The sequence below is a fragment of the Hevea brasiliensis genome, chromosome 8, assembly GCF_030052815.1.
Source record: "Hevea brasiliensis isolate MT/VB/25A 57/8 chromosome 8, ASM3005281v1, whole genome shotgun sequence".
NCBI lineage: Eukaryota > Viridiplantae > Streptophyta > Magnoliopsida > Malpighiales > Euphorbiaceae > Hevea > Hevea brasiliensis.
The window spans coordinates 55272665-55291067 of record NC_079500.1 but is presented as its reverse complement, the minus strand read 5'-3'; the positions used below and the strand labels follow the sequence as shown (position 1 = coordinate 55291067).

The following is an 18403-nucleotide window of genomic DNA, read 5'->3' as shown; positions in this document are numbered from 1 at the left end:
CATCTTAATTTACTAATTATTTTGATTACTATTCACTTTACTAGTCAACTAAAATGTTGACTTTTTCATACTTAGTGGATATATTAATTCTAATTACACCAAGATCCCACATTTTGAGTTTTACATTTGCTAGTATTAATGCCAATTGCAATTTAAAGTCCCCTAGATGCATTTCTAAATTTTAAACTTTGAATTTTCAAGTTTTGGTGTCACTATTCACCTTATTGGTAAACAAAAATGTTGACTTTTGGATAGAAAATAGGTACATTGGTTTTAACACTCCCAATGCACCACATTTTACATTTAAAACTTGTTGGAATTGATTACCATTACCATTTCTAAGCTTAACACAAGAGAGCAGAATTTTCAGTTTTTGAAGCTTAACTTTACTGTTCTATTAAGCACTGTTGCAGTGGGAATTTGAGGAAATGGTAAACATGAAAGTTGTTCCTTATTTTGTCTAGTTGAATTTCCTTTTTTGAATCACTCCATTTGGAGTTTTTTAGCCCTAGATATGGTCAAAAAACCACAGCTGGCCGGATTGGAAAAACTGCAGAATTATCAAATCTATAGTACAATGAACAGTGACTGTGACTGCCATTTGGGTTAGGTTCTGGTCATAATTTGGGGTAGGTTTGCTGCAAAAATTTCAGGTCAATTGACCATTTCTACAGTGAGTTATGGCCAAATGAACAGTTACTGTTCAATTGGTCATTTCTGCAGGTGCTGTTGCAGGGTATCCGGATTGGGGCCAACTTTTGGTCCTCTTGCTTTGGTCTTTTGGGCATGGTTTCTGCAGCAAAAATGTGCCATTATAAGCCTAGTTTCATGTCCAATTGGCCAAACACCAATTGGATCTACACAGCCAAAGTTATGGCTGTCTAAGTGGGCTGGAATCTCAGCCTCATTTCTGCTGTCTTTAGGCAGCCTTCCATTTCAGTTTTGCCATGCATTAACTCACTTCAAATTATGATTAACTTGCCTTAAATGGTCACTAATTGACCATTAGAATGTCCATTAATCAATTCAAATGCCAAGTCCAATTTTCACCCTTAAAACCCTAGTTCCCATTATAGGTTTTCACAACACACCTTAATTACTAACCCATTCACTAACCACATGCATAGATGGTTTAAACATAACCTCTAATCCACCTTAAGTCCATCAAAACACTCCATTTCTATTCCTTCAATAGGACAGCCGAAATTTATGATGGCCATACACACAACTTTTATTCATTTAAACTACAATTTCTCACTAAATTCAAGTCCTTAATCACGAAAGTAAGGAGTTTTAGGTGTATAGATGCACTAACCTTTAAGTGGCAGATTTTTCCCAAGTTAAATCTTCACTTTCTTTCCTTTTCTAGGCTGCCAAACACTCTCCCAAGATGAGTGGACAAGTTTTAATGAAGGTGACTTAGGGTTTAGTAGTGGAATTTCATGGGAAATGGAAGTAATTAAAAGAAACTTTCATGGAGGGTTATGGAGGGGAGGTTCACGTTTTGAGGAAGAAGAAGAACCAGAAAATTAGTTTCTTAATTTGCCATTTTTCTCTTTTTAAAGAGTCTTTGTTGTGTTGTTGAATGGTGATTAGTGGAGGGCATTTAAATGACATCATGGTGATGTCATAATTAAGCATTTTCCTTCATTTTTTTTTTCTTCTTTTCTCTACTCATTTTCAATTCAATTTTTAGTAATGTTTATTCATATTTTATGTCATATTAATTATTTACTTAACTGGACAAGTCGGCCAAAAATCGTCTCTGAAGGTGAAATGACCAAAATGCCCTCCGTTTGGCTTAACGGGTCAAAATTGTCTGTACCGATTGAAAAATTTTTCTAAGTATTTTCTTGGCATTCTAATGCCATAGGAACCTCAATGACCCTTCTCTGGAGTCCCAAAAATTATTTTATGAATTTTTCCCCGGGTCTAGGGCTCCTAGTTGCGAGAACCGCAACTTCCCTCTGGGTTACCCATCGCTAGGGCACCGGCTCGTTTAACTTGGTTGTATTTTATTTCTAAAATTTTTACTAAATTTTTCTTATTAATATTTGAGTTAATTATGGTTCCTGACTTTAGTTTAAATATTTTTCCGGACGTTCTAGCTGTCCGGACCGACACCGGTCACCGGAACAGTAGAATGTACGGAGTTGCTACCGGGAGGGTGTTACATTGATAGTTAGAAATATAACCTATAAAAATAAGCAAACATATTTGACAAGAAAAAATTTTAGTTTAAAATTTAGGTTACATTATTAAATAAATAAATATTAAAAAAATTAAATAACATTGATCACAAAAAGGATGGTGCCAAAATATTATATGAAGTGGAAATTTAAAAGTATGGTCAAAATGGAGGAATTTGAAAGACAAAGAACTATAAAAGTGAATTTTCTAAATACAAAAGGACTTATGGAATAATTATGCATTGATCAAAGAAAGGGAGACACTTGGTAAAATAAAAGCCACTCCTTTTTGTTTGTAAATCAACCAGCTGCACTCTCAATCTCCCTCAATTTTTCATTTTCCTTCATTCTCTATTTTTCGTTTATTCTTCTCTTCATTTTTGTTAATTAACATTACCCTTTTTTATTTTAAATTATTGGCATTAAACTTTTTTTAAATTTAAATTTAATATCTCCTAATATTAAAATTAATTCTAATATGGTTGAGTTTTCAAACTTATTTGAAAATTTTATGATTAAAGGCTTATTCGGTAATATTAGCTGTTCTAGTAGCGGTTAGTTATTTTAGTAGCTGTCAGTTGTTTACTAATTATTAACTATTAAAATTAATAATATATATTTATTTTATAAATGTATTAGTATTTTCATATTTTAAAAAGATTATTAAAATTTTAAAAATTTAAAAAAAAAAAATGAAAGTCATTTTCCTTAAATATGGCTTAATTAAAATTTTATTTTTAATTTTAAAAAATATAAAAATTATGAATTTATATTTTAAATATTTTTTCTACTTATCTTTTAATTTAAAGAGAAAATCAAAATAATTCCTTTTTTTTCTCTCATTTTCTTTTAATCTAAAGTAAATATTAACGACTGACAATAAATAATAGCTAGTTACAATATAAAATTTTGATTTCTAGTTCTCAGCTTACCTAAAATCTCACATTCCTTACTTTTGAAACTCATTAATAACAACCTTCAATCTTAAGAACTAATTTGGGCATGAGAACGTTGGTTATGGCCTAGGCTAGTGGACTCATCCATACTCCATAGGCCTATTCTTCAATTTTCTCTAACTATGGGCTAATCTCTCTTAGTTTGAGCTTTTCTCATAAATTTGGCTCCATAGATAGTTCTTAATTATGATTGGATTACTAGTGTTTTATTATGAGGTAAAAGCTTCCAGTACTGTTAATGGTAGCTATAATGAGATTTCTACTTATTATCAATCTCATTATTCATTTCTACAACATATTATTTAGCTTTATTAATTCTCAATCTAGAATATATTGCTGAATAAGTGTGGCCATGGCCTCTCATGGCCTCTCATGCCATTCTGTGATAAAATAGCCTTTGGCTATGTTAATTGAGTTATTATACTTGAATTATATCCTTAATGATTATTACAGCTTATTAGCTATTCTGTTGCACACCAGGAGACACAATGTGACCGATGGTGTGATGGTCCGACGTACTTAATACCCAGTGCCAGTTTACCCATTTATCCAGTCCAGTCGACTAGTATGGGTTACTCGGGCAATGATAATGAATCTTATAAAATTTTAATCGAATAATACTGCAATATATGCCGGAAATTAAGTCTACCAAAAATATAAATCTACATTCTGCATATTTATGTTATTTTAGTTATTTTATTTTGTATTGTCACCGCTAAACAGAATTGCTTAGCGCGTCGCTTTTGCCACGTGCAGGTACTGTAGACATAGCTGGGGAGCCCAGCAGACATCAGACAGGGTAAACTTTCAGAGCTGCATACTGAGTCCAGAGTCACCTCACATTGCAGTGCATTTGGTAGGAAATTAGGCCACTTTTGATATTTTGATATTTTGTATTTTATAAACTTCTGTAATATATATTATAAACTCATGTAATTATGCTTTTGATGTAATTATCTATGAACTATGTTCAGTAATCAATGTGAGCATTTCTCATTGAGTTGACTGTGATATGAATTGAATTTAATTTTGAGATACTGAAATTATTTGAGAAATTATTGAGAATATATTGGTGGTTGACTGAGAATGATGTGATGATTTTATTAGAAGTATTTTTAACAGATTCAGAAGAACTGTTTTTCCAATTTACAGCCGGCACTTTACCGGATTTTCTATAAAATTTGCAGAAAAATTTAGATTAATAAAAAATTGTAAATAAATAAGTAAAAAGGGTAAATTGACTTGAAATGTGATTTGGTGCTCCGGCACACTGTGTAGCATATCTTGTTTGGCTACACTGTAAACAGGTAAGAGGTGTCACACAATGGAGTTAACTTTGTTTTGATTACCATGGTACGTGCACAGGCTTAGATTCTCCTCTTATTAAAGGTTAGATCTAAGTTTTTTTTGTTATCGCCCTTTCGGAAGTTTCATTATTGTGATGTGTACTGTGCACAATGATTCGACCTCCCCGACCATAGGGAGTTAGAATCTGATTCGACTTCCCCGACCATAGGGAGTTAGAATCACTCCGGATATGGCCCTTTCGGATTAGTCTTGCATAGTTAGTGAGATAAAGAATGATTTTTGAATAGTAAATATCCAGTTGTGATTTGATAAATTGAATTTATTGCTCAAAGTCATTTTAACCAATAATTTATATTGTTGGTTACGAAGATTTTGACTTTTGAAATTTTATTGAATTTCGAGATTTTCAAATTAATTGTTATAATTTTGTCAATGTATATTGTACCATGTTTTAAATTATAGTTGTGCACTACTGAGTTCACCACTCAGCGATAGCTTTGTATGCTGTCGCAGGTGAAAAGAGCATAGAGCAGTTGAGTAAGCTTCCTTGAAGACACATTCAGATCAGCTCCAGGTATATCATAGGTATACCCATGTACATAGGTTTGATGTATGCATGTAATAATATGTATGTAAATTATTTGAGCAGTTGTATAAAAACTCTTCTAAAATATTTTAGTATGTAATTAAATGTAAATTATTGTAATGTAAATTTGAGATTTCATTTACCTATATAGTTTTGTAAAATTAATTTTTGAGTCTTGTAATCAATGAAATATTTCTTTTATGATGAGGTTGGTTTGAAAATGAATTAATTTGATTATTGAGATTTGAATTGTGAGATAAAATGAAGTTTATTGGAGTTGTATTTGAGAAATTATATTGGGAGTGTTTTCCTTTTCAGGTTTGAAGAACTATTTTCTCAAAATACAGCAGGCACTCTGCCGAAATTTTGAAAAATTTTTATAATACCAGATTTTAATCGATGATTTAAATTTCACGAAAATTGATTTAAAATCCCTTGTAATATATTTAATGAGTTATCGGTAGGCGAAGTATGGTAATTTATTAGGTATACTACGGGATCATGTTACATCTTACGGATGAATAGGGTGTGACATGATACATTACTAAAAGTTTAAAAATATTAATATGTGTACATATAAGAAAAAAATATAATGATTTTTATTTTTTAATTTTATCTTAATTTAGCAAATAGTAAATACCTATTAAAAAGTTAGGAATCATACTTTGAATATAAAATTATTATTTCAATTCAAAAATTTATATTTAAATATAAACATAAAGTGATATTTTAATTTAAAAAGAGTACAATTTTCATATGAATGTAAACATTATTTCATTTAATAGATTTTCAATTTATTTGGATTTAACATTTTTTATTGAAATTTAATATTTACTTCTAAAAAAATAATTATAAAAAATTTAAAAATACATTATATGTTAGTTTGATAAAGAGTTTTACTACAAATCGAATAATTATCTATACGATTTTACTATAATCATTCTAATTAAAAATAATAATAATACACTAACGTCATTTTTTTAATTCTATTAGCTTTGATTTTTTATTTTTTATATAAAAAGAAAATTTTAATTATTAATTTATTATTTATAAATAATTTATTAGTTAATGTATTTGTCAATCTTATTTTTAAAATTTTTATTCTATCATAAGAAAATATAAAATTATGTAAAATATTACACATTAAATAATAATTAATAATATTGATATTTATTGGTATAGGGTGCACAATTAATTTTATTAAACAAAATTAAAAAAAAATCGAATAAAAAATAATTAAAAATAAAGAAAGATCAACGTTACATGAAACTATACCAAATTGAATATATTTTACTATTATATGTATAAACTCTTAAATGGTACTAAAAAAAAGTTTAAATTTTCTATGCTAATTATATATATTTTATAAAAGTTATAAAATTGTAAAAACTAATTTGTGCTCATAAATTCAACACTTTATATTAAAAATATTTAATACAAAAATATATGAACCAATAAAATAATAAATATTTAAATTTATATATTTAACAAACACTTACAATTATAAAATTATGCTATAATAACTTTCATCTCTATAATATGTTGTTTTTATTGCTATACTTTTTTTTATTAACTTAATATAAAAATAATAAATGCATAAAAAAATTATTATATTCTTATAATAATAATTAATATATTATAATAATATTATATATAAAAAATAAAAAATTATGTATAAAAATATTAAATTATGAATACATATAACGAATATAGAAAATGTGTAACGCACATTTACAAAAAAAAAAAAAATTAATAGTAATAAATGAAGAAATTAAGAGTATTTGTTCCTTACAATTAGGTTATCTATATTTTGATCACTCGGAGATAAAGATGCCTTACTGTATCGATCAAATCTTATTTAGTGTGACAAGTAGTATTAGCTTGCGTGTGAATATCGGAAAAAAAAAAATCCCTCTTGAAAAAATAAAATTTGTGTGCGACCTTAAATCAAATTATCATAGAAGTACAAAGCCAATATTAGCTTTGGGAACATTTCTCTCTCTCTATATATATATATATATGTGAAAGAAAATATTAATTTTACTCAAATTATCCTTTATTTTTAAAATTAATTATAATTATAATTTTATTATTGAAATTAATTTTTAAATTTGTATAAATTTAAAATTCTCAATCCTATTTATACTTAATTTTAATTAAATATAAAATTTTATAAGAAGTAATTAATTACAAATTAAATATAAAATTTTATAAGAATTAATTAATTACAATAAAAAATTAATAAGTAAAAAATAAAAAATATTATCAATCTATCAATTAATTACATTTATATTTTTATTATTAAAATTAATTTTAAAATTTATATAAATTTAAAATTATTAACCTTACTTATATTTAATTTTAATTAAATATAAAATTTTATAAAAATAATTAATTAAAATATCAAATTAATAAATAAAAAATAAAAATAAAAAAAAATATTATTTATGTATCTATTATTTATAAAAATATAAAAAATATATTTATAACAACAGATAAATAGTTCATCGCTAATAATACATATAAAAAAATAACATGCTAATCGTCGCTAATACCATTTACTGTAAAAAATATTGGCTGCTCAAGCATTATCATCGCTAATCTTTTAGCAACAAAAATTTTATTGCTAAATCCTTTAAAATGCCAATTTTATAATATTTTATATTATCTCTAGTACTTTTTAGCAATAAAATATTTATTATTAAATACTTAATGATTTTATTTTTTTAATATTATAATAATTAATATAAATTAAAATTTTAATATTATTTTAATAATAATTCTACTTATACTAAAAAATATATTATAATTCATAATATATTAATTTTGTAATTATAATTCTATAAGTATTATTAATTTATTAAAAATTATTTAATTTATTTTAATAAAATTAATAAGTACATATATATAATTAAAAAAAAAATGGCATTAACTACTTATTAAAATCAAGAATTTACATTTTTAATCGAATTCAAGTAGATAAACTATATTGTTGGTTATAAATTTATACCTTTTTTAATTTTTTATATTAGAAAAATATAACTTTAATCAAATTTAAATTTTATTTTTATATAGAAACAAATTTTATTTACTTCATTTTCAATAAGAGTAAAAATAAATAATTTTATAATCTTAAATTATTGTTTAATTTAATAAATTAAAAAAATAATTTATATTGAAAACTTTAATGAAATTATTATAGTTACATTTCAATTTTGACTAATTTAGGTAAATAGAATAAAATTAAACTAATTTAGGTAAATAGAATAAAACTAACACTAATTTTATGATTTTAATAAAATCAACTAAAATTTAAATAAAATTAGAAAAGTTTTTAGAATTTTTTTAATTAAATAGTCTATTTTCAAATTAATTTTATTCTTTACATTAATAAAATATTATAATTTATAAATATATAAAAAAATTTTAAAAAATACTATTCATGAAAATTATTTAGTATTTATTTGGATAATTAATTTTTTAAAATAAAAAAATTTTAATGTATATTAAAAAATAATAAAAAATCATAATATCAAATTTAAATGCTTATATTAGCCTAATTGGATTATTTGATTAATAAATACAATTTAAATATTTGCATACATTATTAATATTAGCTAATTTTTTATTTTTATATTAATTTTAGTAATTATTTTTAAATTGATATAAAATATTGCTTTAATTAGTTTATCTATCATTTTGAAAATTATTATTACATTTATTTTGATTTTATTATTTGTTCATACTTTGTTTTTAAATATTTTGTTTTTTATGCCTTAAATTTGAAAGAAAATAATAGGAAAAATATGAATTAAAAGTGTAAATAGAAAGAAAGAGAAAAAAAATAAAAAATTTGTATAATAATATTAGATAAATTATTTATTTATTATTTTTTATCAACATGAGGTTTGATAAAATTAACAAAAATACTAAAATTATTGAATATATTAATAAAACTAAAAAGAGTAGCTAAAATTTATAACAAATGAAAAAATTTGAATTATTTTTACCAATTGATAAGTTAATTATTTTTAATTAAATTTATTATTAAAATTAAAACACTCGAAAAGGTTTATGATTAAATTGATATAATTAAAATATTTTACTAAATTTGATAACTGACATAAAAGTTTTGATTTTTTAAGTCTTTTAACCTTATTTAATTATATAAATAGATAAGCATTTTGAGTTATATTAAAGAATAAAATTAATATATGATATATAATTATAACAACTTTTTTCATCAAATATATATATATATATATATATATATATATATATATATATATATATATATATATATATATATATATATATATATATAAAATTCTATGCAAGGTAAATTAAAAATTTTAAAAAATTGAAGTATTTAAAATTAAATATATAATTATAACAACTTTTTTCATCAAATATATATATATATATATATATATATATATATATATATATATATATATATATATAAAATTCTATGCAAGGTAAATTAAAAATTTTAAAAAATTGAAGTATTTAAAATTAAATATATATATATATATATATATATATATATATATTAATAATAATAAAAATTTATTCAGTCATTAACCTAACTTTTTAATTATAGTGTTGTATTTTTTTTAAATAATTAATTAATAAATATAAAAATATTAATGGAAGAACCTATGAAATGATTAAATTATTTTACAATTTTTTAAATTACAATAAATTGTATTAATATATTAAAATATTAGTCTTATTATAATTCTTAAGTCAAAAAATACTTATATAAATAAAAATCCTAACTCATAAACAATTTTATTAATAGTAAATGATGATATGTAGTTTAAGGTTTTAATATTAATTTTTTTTTCAAATTTTTATAATTACAGTTAATTTTTTTTAATAATTTTAGCATGGTTTTAAAAGTTTTATTTTTTATTTTAGAGTCAAAGTTGAGTTAAATCAGTTAACGTAATATAATTTTGATTATTAATTTCTCTTTCGATTGTAATTTTGACTATTAATTTATTTCAATTTTCACTACTCAATAAAAATAATTCATATCATATCAATATTTAAAACTAAAAATAGAGGTAAAAATATCATAATTGTTATCAAAAGGTAATTATTATTTTTATATTTATATTTTTATTTTTTAAATTCAATTATTATTTATTTAAATTTTATTTATTTAATTTTTTAGTAGTTATATTGAAGTAATAATTTTTAATCTTATAATCATATATAAAAATTTAACAAAAATTATATAAAAATAAATTAAATTACGAATAACGGATATAAAAAACGTACATAGCACGTTTAAAAAACTAGTATATATATATATATAATTTTTAAATTATTTTATGTTATGTTTTTTTTTATAATAATTTTAAACAAACAATATCAAAAATTTTATGTTGCGGCTATCTTATCAACTTACCATAATATTCATTTTATTCAATAATATATTAAAATAAACCTACTAATATATCAAACAAATTAATTCCTTTACATATAATTTTTTTGAGATAATGACAGAACTAATTATTATAATTAATAGATTCATTGAAATGACTAATAATAAGTATTTTACTACCAAATCAAATAAATATTTTATCAATGAAATAAAATTAAAAAATTAATAATCAAAATTTTTATTAAATTAAACTTAAGTGTTTATTTTATTGATTGTTAGTGCAATTAATTTAACTATCAAACCTATATAAAAATTTATAAAAAATTTAATAAGAAAATAATGAAAAAAATCTCTAATGAGAGGAATTCTTACTATAGAACTTCCATGTGTTTGAATTATATGCAAAGTCATTCATTAACTTAATTTGTTCATCAGCAAGGAAACGTCTTTGATAATTATAATAATAAATAATAGATTTTTAAGTATTTTATAATTTAATTTCTGAACTATGATAAAAATTAAAAATCAATTTCTTTATTTTTTATGAGGAATTAATTCTTTAAGATATGTTTCTGGTAATATAATTTTTATTTTAAATTCAACGTTAATTAATCATAATCAAAATAGTAAATTCAAATTCAAGGGACTAAAATATTACAAATATTAAAATTATAAATATTAAACACTTAAAAAAATAAATAAATGTGATGAATTAAATTGTTACAGTTTTAATTTACCAGCCACAACGAATTCTATAACTACTCTTTCAATAAAAACGTACCTAAGGACTAACTTGTTTCTCCTAAAAAATTAAAAATGTTAAATTATTATCATTATTTTTATTACATACGTTAAAGAGGAGAGAGTCAAACGTAAATTTTTTTGATTTAATATATATATGCAGCTATTATTGAACTATATTATTTTGCTTATATTTCAAATATGCAGCTATTATTGAACTATATTATTTTGCTTATATTTCAAATAGGAACTGTAAAAAGAGAGGTACTTACAAAAATCACTATATGAAACATAAATTTAAATCCAATTAATCATTCTAATATTCAAAACTCGCTCTAAACTGATTGAAGTTTATCTTAAATTATTAAGTGATAAATGTATTCACAAGAAAGAGGGATCAATTGACCCCTATTTGTTAAAAAATTTCTCATTTATATATAGGTATTTATATATTAACCATTCTTAAATTTAGGCATTGAACTTTTTTTTTTTTAGAACAATACATTTTTATAATAAAAAATTAATTAATCCTAATTTTATTAAAAAAAATTAATATCCATATGACTCTTAATAAATTTAAATTTTTTTAATAAAATTAAAATTAAAAGTATAATATATATTTTTTATTTTTCATCTCACATGGCAATTTAACGGGAAAAGTGAATGGATTCCAACTCAATCACTTCTTAATTAATATAACCAATTAAATAATAAATAAAAAATAAAAAATTAATGAAAAGTTAGTTTAACCAACTACTAAAAAACCTTTTTTAACTCTATCCTTAAATTAGCATTAACAAATTTAATTAACAATACTCGTTTGCTTGTATGCCTAAACCCAATCCCTTGCCAAAGAACTTCTTTAGCCCATTAGTCAAGTTAACAATCAGTTCATGAGCTCTACCTTACCCGTAACATCTTTAATTCATTCACATATATAATCGATTGATAAATGATTGTTGAGTTACTTATATAGATGAGATATATTTAATAATATTAACAATGATGTAAATCTTAATAACTTTTAAGGTATTAAACCTTATAGAGTACAATTATAAAAATATTTTTATAATATTTTATTATATATTAGCCTCAAAAAAATTATATTTTTAAATTTATTTCTAAAAATATATATATATATCCACCTCAAACTCAATTATCATTATTTTAATATTATCTTAATTTATTTAATTTTTATATATTTTAATTAATAAATTTATATAAAAATATTTTTATTCATAATTTATAGTTTAAAAAATTTAATAATCTGATAAAAATATAATTATTTAAAATATAATATCCTAAAATTTATAAATATTAGTATATAAATATAATATTTATATTTAATTATTTATTTTTATAAATAGAATATCTAAAATATAAAATTTGAATTCAATATGAACACTTTTTCTTTATAAATTTGAATTTGTGCAAGATTCTCAAATCTAATATGCAAAATAAATAAAAATGGGTTAAAATAAAAACTCCTCAGCGTTGTACGACAAAATGTCCAAAACAAACTAAGGAAGTCCAAAACTAATCCAACATTTCAAAACCTCTTCAGCATTCAGATAACTACAAACGCATCCGTATATAAACCTCAGCTCAAATCTCCCACCAAACTCATAAAGGATATCTCCAGGAAAGCGATCTTTTGTCAAAGAACAATGAATCATGACAGCTTGTCCAGTCCAATTTTGACCCACTCATCGTCTTCCCCCATGATTCCTGGTTGGAATCGCTACGAGGATAAGCGCTTCGAGGAAGCACTGATTCTGTTTCCGGAGAATTCTCCTGATCGGTGGCAAAAAATCGCTGATCATATAGGAAAATCGGTGCAAGAAGTGACAGAGCATTACGATGTTCTGGTTCATGATATTGCCGAAATTGAATCGGGGCGCGTAAAGTTACCAGATTACAGCGATGATTTTATTGACTCGAGTTGGGACTCGGACATGGCAGCGTCGATTTCATTTGGCAAGAAAACAAAGCTGGGCGAGGCCGAAAGAAAGAAAGGAACACCGTGGACGGAAGAAGAACACAGGTATAATTATTTGTTTGTTCGATTTATTATTGTTGAAAGTAAATGGTGGGAAATGAAGAGTTTTATTTGTTTGTTCAATTGAATGGGTGATGATGAAAATAACTAAAAAAGGAAAATTGCATTTCTATCATTTGGGTTTTGAGATTTTTTGTCGATATTTTGTCGATATTTTTTTTAGTTGTTTTGCAATTCTGTGTTTTGGGTTTTGTTTTTTTGCTTGTGGGAGTGCTCAACTTTTTTTAGTAGATTTTATTTTTCCTGGAAGTGTTGATAGACTACTCAATTCCTGATTAGAATAGGGAAAAGAAAAGAAAAATAATAAAAAAAAATATTTTTATTGATTTTATGTTTGATTACTCTTTTTGGAACTTCTTGTTTTGCTTTGTTTATGAATTATACGAAGGTTATTGATTTTACTCTTGGCAGATAGTCCTGTTATTTGTTTGTTTTATTTGCATACTTTGGTAAATTGTGCTGATATTTGACATTTTGGATGTCACACTTCATCAATTTTGCAAATCTAGAAATCCTGTTCACTTATGGAAATGTGAAAATAAAGTTCTGAATATAATTGTTTTACAATCGATATGATATGTAGATCTTATCGTTTTATTGAAATTTTAGAATCTCTTATATGTCAAAATTATAAATGCTTGAAAAGCTGCAAATTGCAATTACTGAAAGTCTCATTGTTCACATACACACCTCATATTTATATAGTTTAATTTCAACTTCTTTTGTGTTTTTGGTTCCACATTTCTGGGTTAGAACTAGTAGTGTTGTTCATGGGTCGGTTTCGATTAAATTTGGCTCCAAACCGACCTGTAATGTAACCCAACCAACCTGACAGTTAAATTCACTGGATTGAGTTGGTTGGATGAGTGGTATCTTGGCCATGATGGCTTGCTGACTTGCTGCTGAGGTGAATTGAATTTTTTGTATTATAAAAAATATTTTAAATAACTTTTTTTTTGCATATTACTCTTATTATATCATGTGATATTTTTAATAGAATTTAAATATTATTATTATACAATAAGATACATTAAAATAATTGTAAAAAATTAATTCACCATAAATTATCATATTTAAAATAATATGACTATTAAATTTTCAAATAATAGAAAAATAAAGTAAAATTTAAATATACATTGCCTAAAATGAGTGATAAAAGCACCATTAAAATCTATTAAATTTATAAAGTCAACACTTCTAAATTCTGTAAACCACTACTCTCCAACTGTTGGTTGACATAACTTTGGAAATTTTTTTTAAAAAACAAAGAACAACATAACACAATATATGTTAGATAAATGTTAGTATAATACTAAAAAAATGAATTTATAACAAATTAAGAAAAATGGAACAAAATGTAGAAACAGTAGCAATTATTAGTAGATAAGTCTTGTTGTAATCTAAAATATTTAAATACATAAGAAAAGTAATACTGATAAATAATTGTACTTTTTTATTTTCAAACAATAAAAAATTATAAAAATTCAAAAATGTTAAAAAAAAAATTACATTAAAAATTTTTACTTTCATAAAAGTAATAAAAATTTTGTTCAAAACTTATAATGACCAGAACTGGCCTGGTATAGACTAGGGCTTCCTAGCAGACCCACTTAATTAGGCTAGATCAGGCAGGTTGGTGTCTATGGTAGAGCTGATGACAAGTACAGCCCAACTCTTGAATTGTTATTTTCACATAATTTCGGTAATTTAATTTTAAATGAAAGGTTATATCTTTTTTCAACTCATATTTAAGGGTAATTATGCATTAGATGATATCCTCATCAGGCTAGATCATTGTATATCAATGATCGAGTATTGCTGTATAATGCAAGTGCCAACAGCGGGCTAGATTTGTATGACATGGGATTATGACCTAAAAGTACCAAACCAAAATATGAATTGCAAGTGCTAACAGCAGATTCAAACTCAAAAGAAACAGAAGGTGAAAGTGAAAGAAAAGAAAATTGAAGAAACTGAAGGAATCCACATTCACTCACATCAACTTATAAAAACAAAGCCAAAATCCATATATAATGCATCATAAACTCACTATTCATACCCAAGTTAGAGATTTCATGACATACTAACAAAAGCCTGAAAGAACAGATAAACCGATATTTGTGATTCTAAAATCTAAACAAACCTTATTTATCAACTAAAGAATAATATAGAAATCTTATGATTTATGATTTAAATATATGCCAACTCAACCCACCATTCAAATATAACTAGCATGAAGATGCATTATCAAAGCAAAACTAGCAAAAACTGAAAAGATAAAAAAAAAAAAAAAAAAACAGTGTTAAAGCAAATTTAACTGAAAACAATTTCTGGGTATTTCATAAAAAGCAGAATTCAGGTGAGTGATGAAAAAGTGCCAAATTCCTAAGTTAAATTGATTTCTCTTTCCCTGAAAAAAAAAAGAAAAAAAAAAGACTTCTCTTTCTACCATCAGTAAAAAGGATGGAGAAAACAATTAAAAGAAGCAGACCATAACCGCTCAAACTATCTGGAAAAATTTAACAATCAGGACAAGATTAACCCACAAATTCAAGAATCCAAATGCATAAGGTTTCAAGAGTCACAAACCTAAATGATAATAATAATAATAATAATAATAATAATAATAATAATAATAATAATAATAATAAGAACAACTCAATTACAGTGAAGAAACGTAATTATACCAATTTTTGTTTTAGCTTAATGAAAATGACAAGCAAGGTTGTTGAGCTCTATCTGATACAGTTATGAACTAGAAAAGCTGACGTACAACATCCAACATCGAAGGCAAATGAAACAAAAAATTTCAAATTTGAACTAAAAAAGCTAGTGCTTACTTTGAACTTCCCTGAGTTTCCTTGAATTTTGGCTCTCAACAATCTTCAAAATCAATGATTTGTTTTCCTCTAGATACTGCATGCAGAAAGAATGAACTGGAAAAATTAAGCAATAAAATGGCTGGATTAACTGTGAATGCTTGGGAAACGGCACATCAGAAATTTGTGTCATTTACCCATCAATCCAAAAACATATTTGGATATGAATACACACGGATAGAGATAAAGAGAAGAGATGGGGGAAATAACTTACCAGAGAGGATCTGACAGTAAGATTTGGTGGCTTTTGGGTACAATAAGATAAACAAGGAAGTAAGATCTGGTTTCTTTTGGTAGAGTGGAGTGGGCGAGAAGCAATGAGAGAAAGAGGGAGAAATTAACTGTGAGCATAGAGGGTGTGGCTTGGTGGCAGCGGGAAGGCTGGAATTCTTTTGGAGCTGTCGGGGACTTTGGAGATTGCAGAGACATAGAACTATCAGTGCAGAGGAGTTTAGATGATAAAATTGGGGCTTCTCGGGTTTTGACAGATTATTCTATCAACCAACCAAAAGTAAATAAACCATTTCGACCTGATCTTGTCATTTAAACCGAAAAGTCGGTTTGATTAGATTGGACCAGTTGGGTTGGTGGGTTCTATTCAAAATGTGAATAGCCCCAGGGGCTGGAACAGAGCATGGAGAAAAGAATTTCAGATTAGATGTATGCATGGGATTGCTAGAGAAATTTATGAAATCTGATCTTCAAGTCCTTTTTAATGAATATGAATGTCTATAGCTATGTCTATAGCTGGGATTCTTGTTCTAGTATATTGATAGGGATGGAATCAGGAAAAGGCCCAGAAGAAGGGAAGTGGCCCAAACTGGAATTGTGGCGCTTTCCTTCTTCTAGGCCTTTTCCTGATTCCATTCCTATCATATAATTCCACATTTACTGCATATTTGCATTGCCTTCTTGTGATTGCTTTACTACTTATGCTTGGTGCATCCAAATTGCACATGTAAAAATGTTACTTGTATTTTTGCCAAATACCAAATATTGTTTCTATGTATTCGTAATCGACTTTCTCTATTGTACTGTAACAGGAAATTTTTAATTGGACTCAGAAGATTTGGCAAGGGTGATTGGAGAAGCATTTCAAGGAATGTGGTGGTGACAAGAACACCAACACAGGTAGCTAGTCATGCCCAGAAGTACTTTCTTCGGCAGAATGCCGTGAAGAAAGAGAGGAAGAGGTCTAGCATCCATGATATTACCACTGTCGATAGCAACTTAGTTCCTGTGCCAGCTAATAAAAATTGGAACCCTCCTTTAGGCGCCCCTGCTAACCAGCCCTCTGTTTTGCAAGAGATGCCCCAAGCAGATCATTTACCTAATCAGGAACACCCAATGGGATACCAAAACTATGGCTTCCCTATGTAAAGATTCATAGTAACAAAGTAATCTGCATGTATTGCTGCAGCTTGCTTGACGTCCAATTTGTATATAGTCTATTCATGTTCTTTTAGCTACAGGTGATTAGGATTAGGAACATAGTGAAGTGCACTTGATGGCACGGACTTTGAAATTTCTTTGAAATCTAGAAAGTAAATAGGATAGTCAGTTTATATGCTGAAATTTTAGGAATTAAATTCAATTTAATTGCAAATTAAATATTTATTCTGCTTTTTGATTGTGTAGTTGCATGACTTTGTTGCCATTTAATTTTCAGTCAAATGCGTTTGGAGGCTCTTCAGTCTTCAGCTCTTGTATCATACTGAAATGCGCAACTGGACTCTTCATGCTTTATTTTTTTTAGTTGGGCACAATGCCATTCTTTAGACAAATTGAGTATTCCAATAATAAAATATAATATGATTCTAAAATTTTCTTTTTTCTTAAAGTTTTGAACCTTTTAAAATTAAAGGAAGCATTGCTATGTCAAATAGAATCACATAATATAGTTCTTTATTGAGCATAGCTGTTGAACCTGGCTAACCGGAAATCGGAGTTTGGTTTGGTTCAGTTTAACTATTAAACCTTCAATTTTAGTAAATTAGAATAAACCGGCGTCAACTGACTGGATAGCCAAAAATTCGTCAGATTTGAGATGGGTTTTTCAAGGAATCAAGCCGGTTGACTTCAGCATGAAAACATAGAAAGAGAACCATGTGCCACTATAATAAAATAGTATATATCAACTATATTATTGTATAAAACATTTCTTTTGTCAAATTTCATTGTACTATATTATATTTTATTTTATTCACATAAAATAATTAATAACTGCTGATGTATAACTATTATAAAGAAAAATGAAAAATTTTAACCTCACTCATTTATAATTTAAATA

General features: G+C 25.2%; 1 protein-coding gene across 1 annotated transcript; it reads left to right on the top strand.

The window, feature by feature from the left end:
- The first annotated feature begins 12683 nt into the window (after positions 1-12683).
- On the top strand, positions 12684-17750 carry LOC110652549 (transcription factor SRM1). Its single transcript, XM_021808156.2, has 2 exons — positions 12684-13219; positions 17157-17750. The coding sequence occupies exons 1-2, from the start codon at positions 12843-12845 to the stop codon at positions 17491-17493; spliced, it is 714 nt and encodes a 237-aa protein (XP_021663848.2). The 5' UTR covers positions 12684-12842; the 3' UTR covers positions 17494-17750.
- Positions 17751-18403: the final 653 nt, after the last annotated feature.

Coding starts and splice junctions, on each gene's coding strand:
- LOC110652549 (XM_021808156.2), top strand. CDS start 12,843: ATGAATCATGACAGCTTGTCCAGTCCAATTTTGACCCACTCATCGTCT. Junction 13,220..17,156: donor TGGACGGAAGAAGAACACAG/GTATAATTATTT, acceptor GTACTGTAACAG/GAAATTTTTAATTGGACTCA.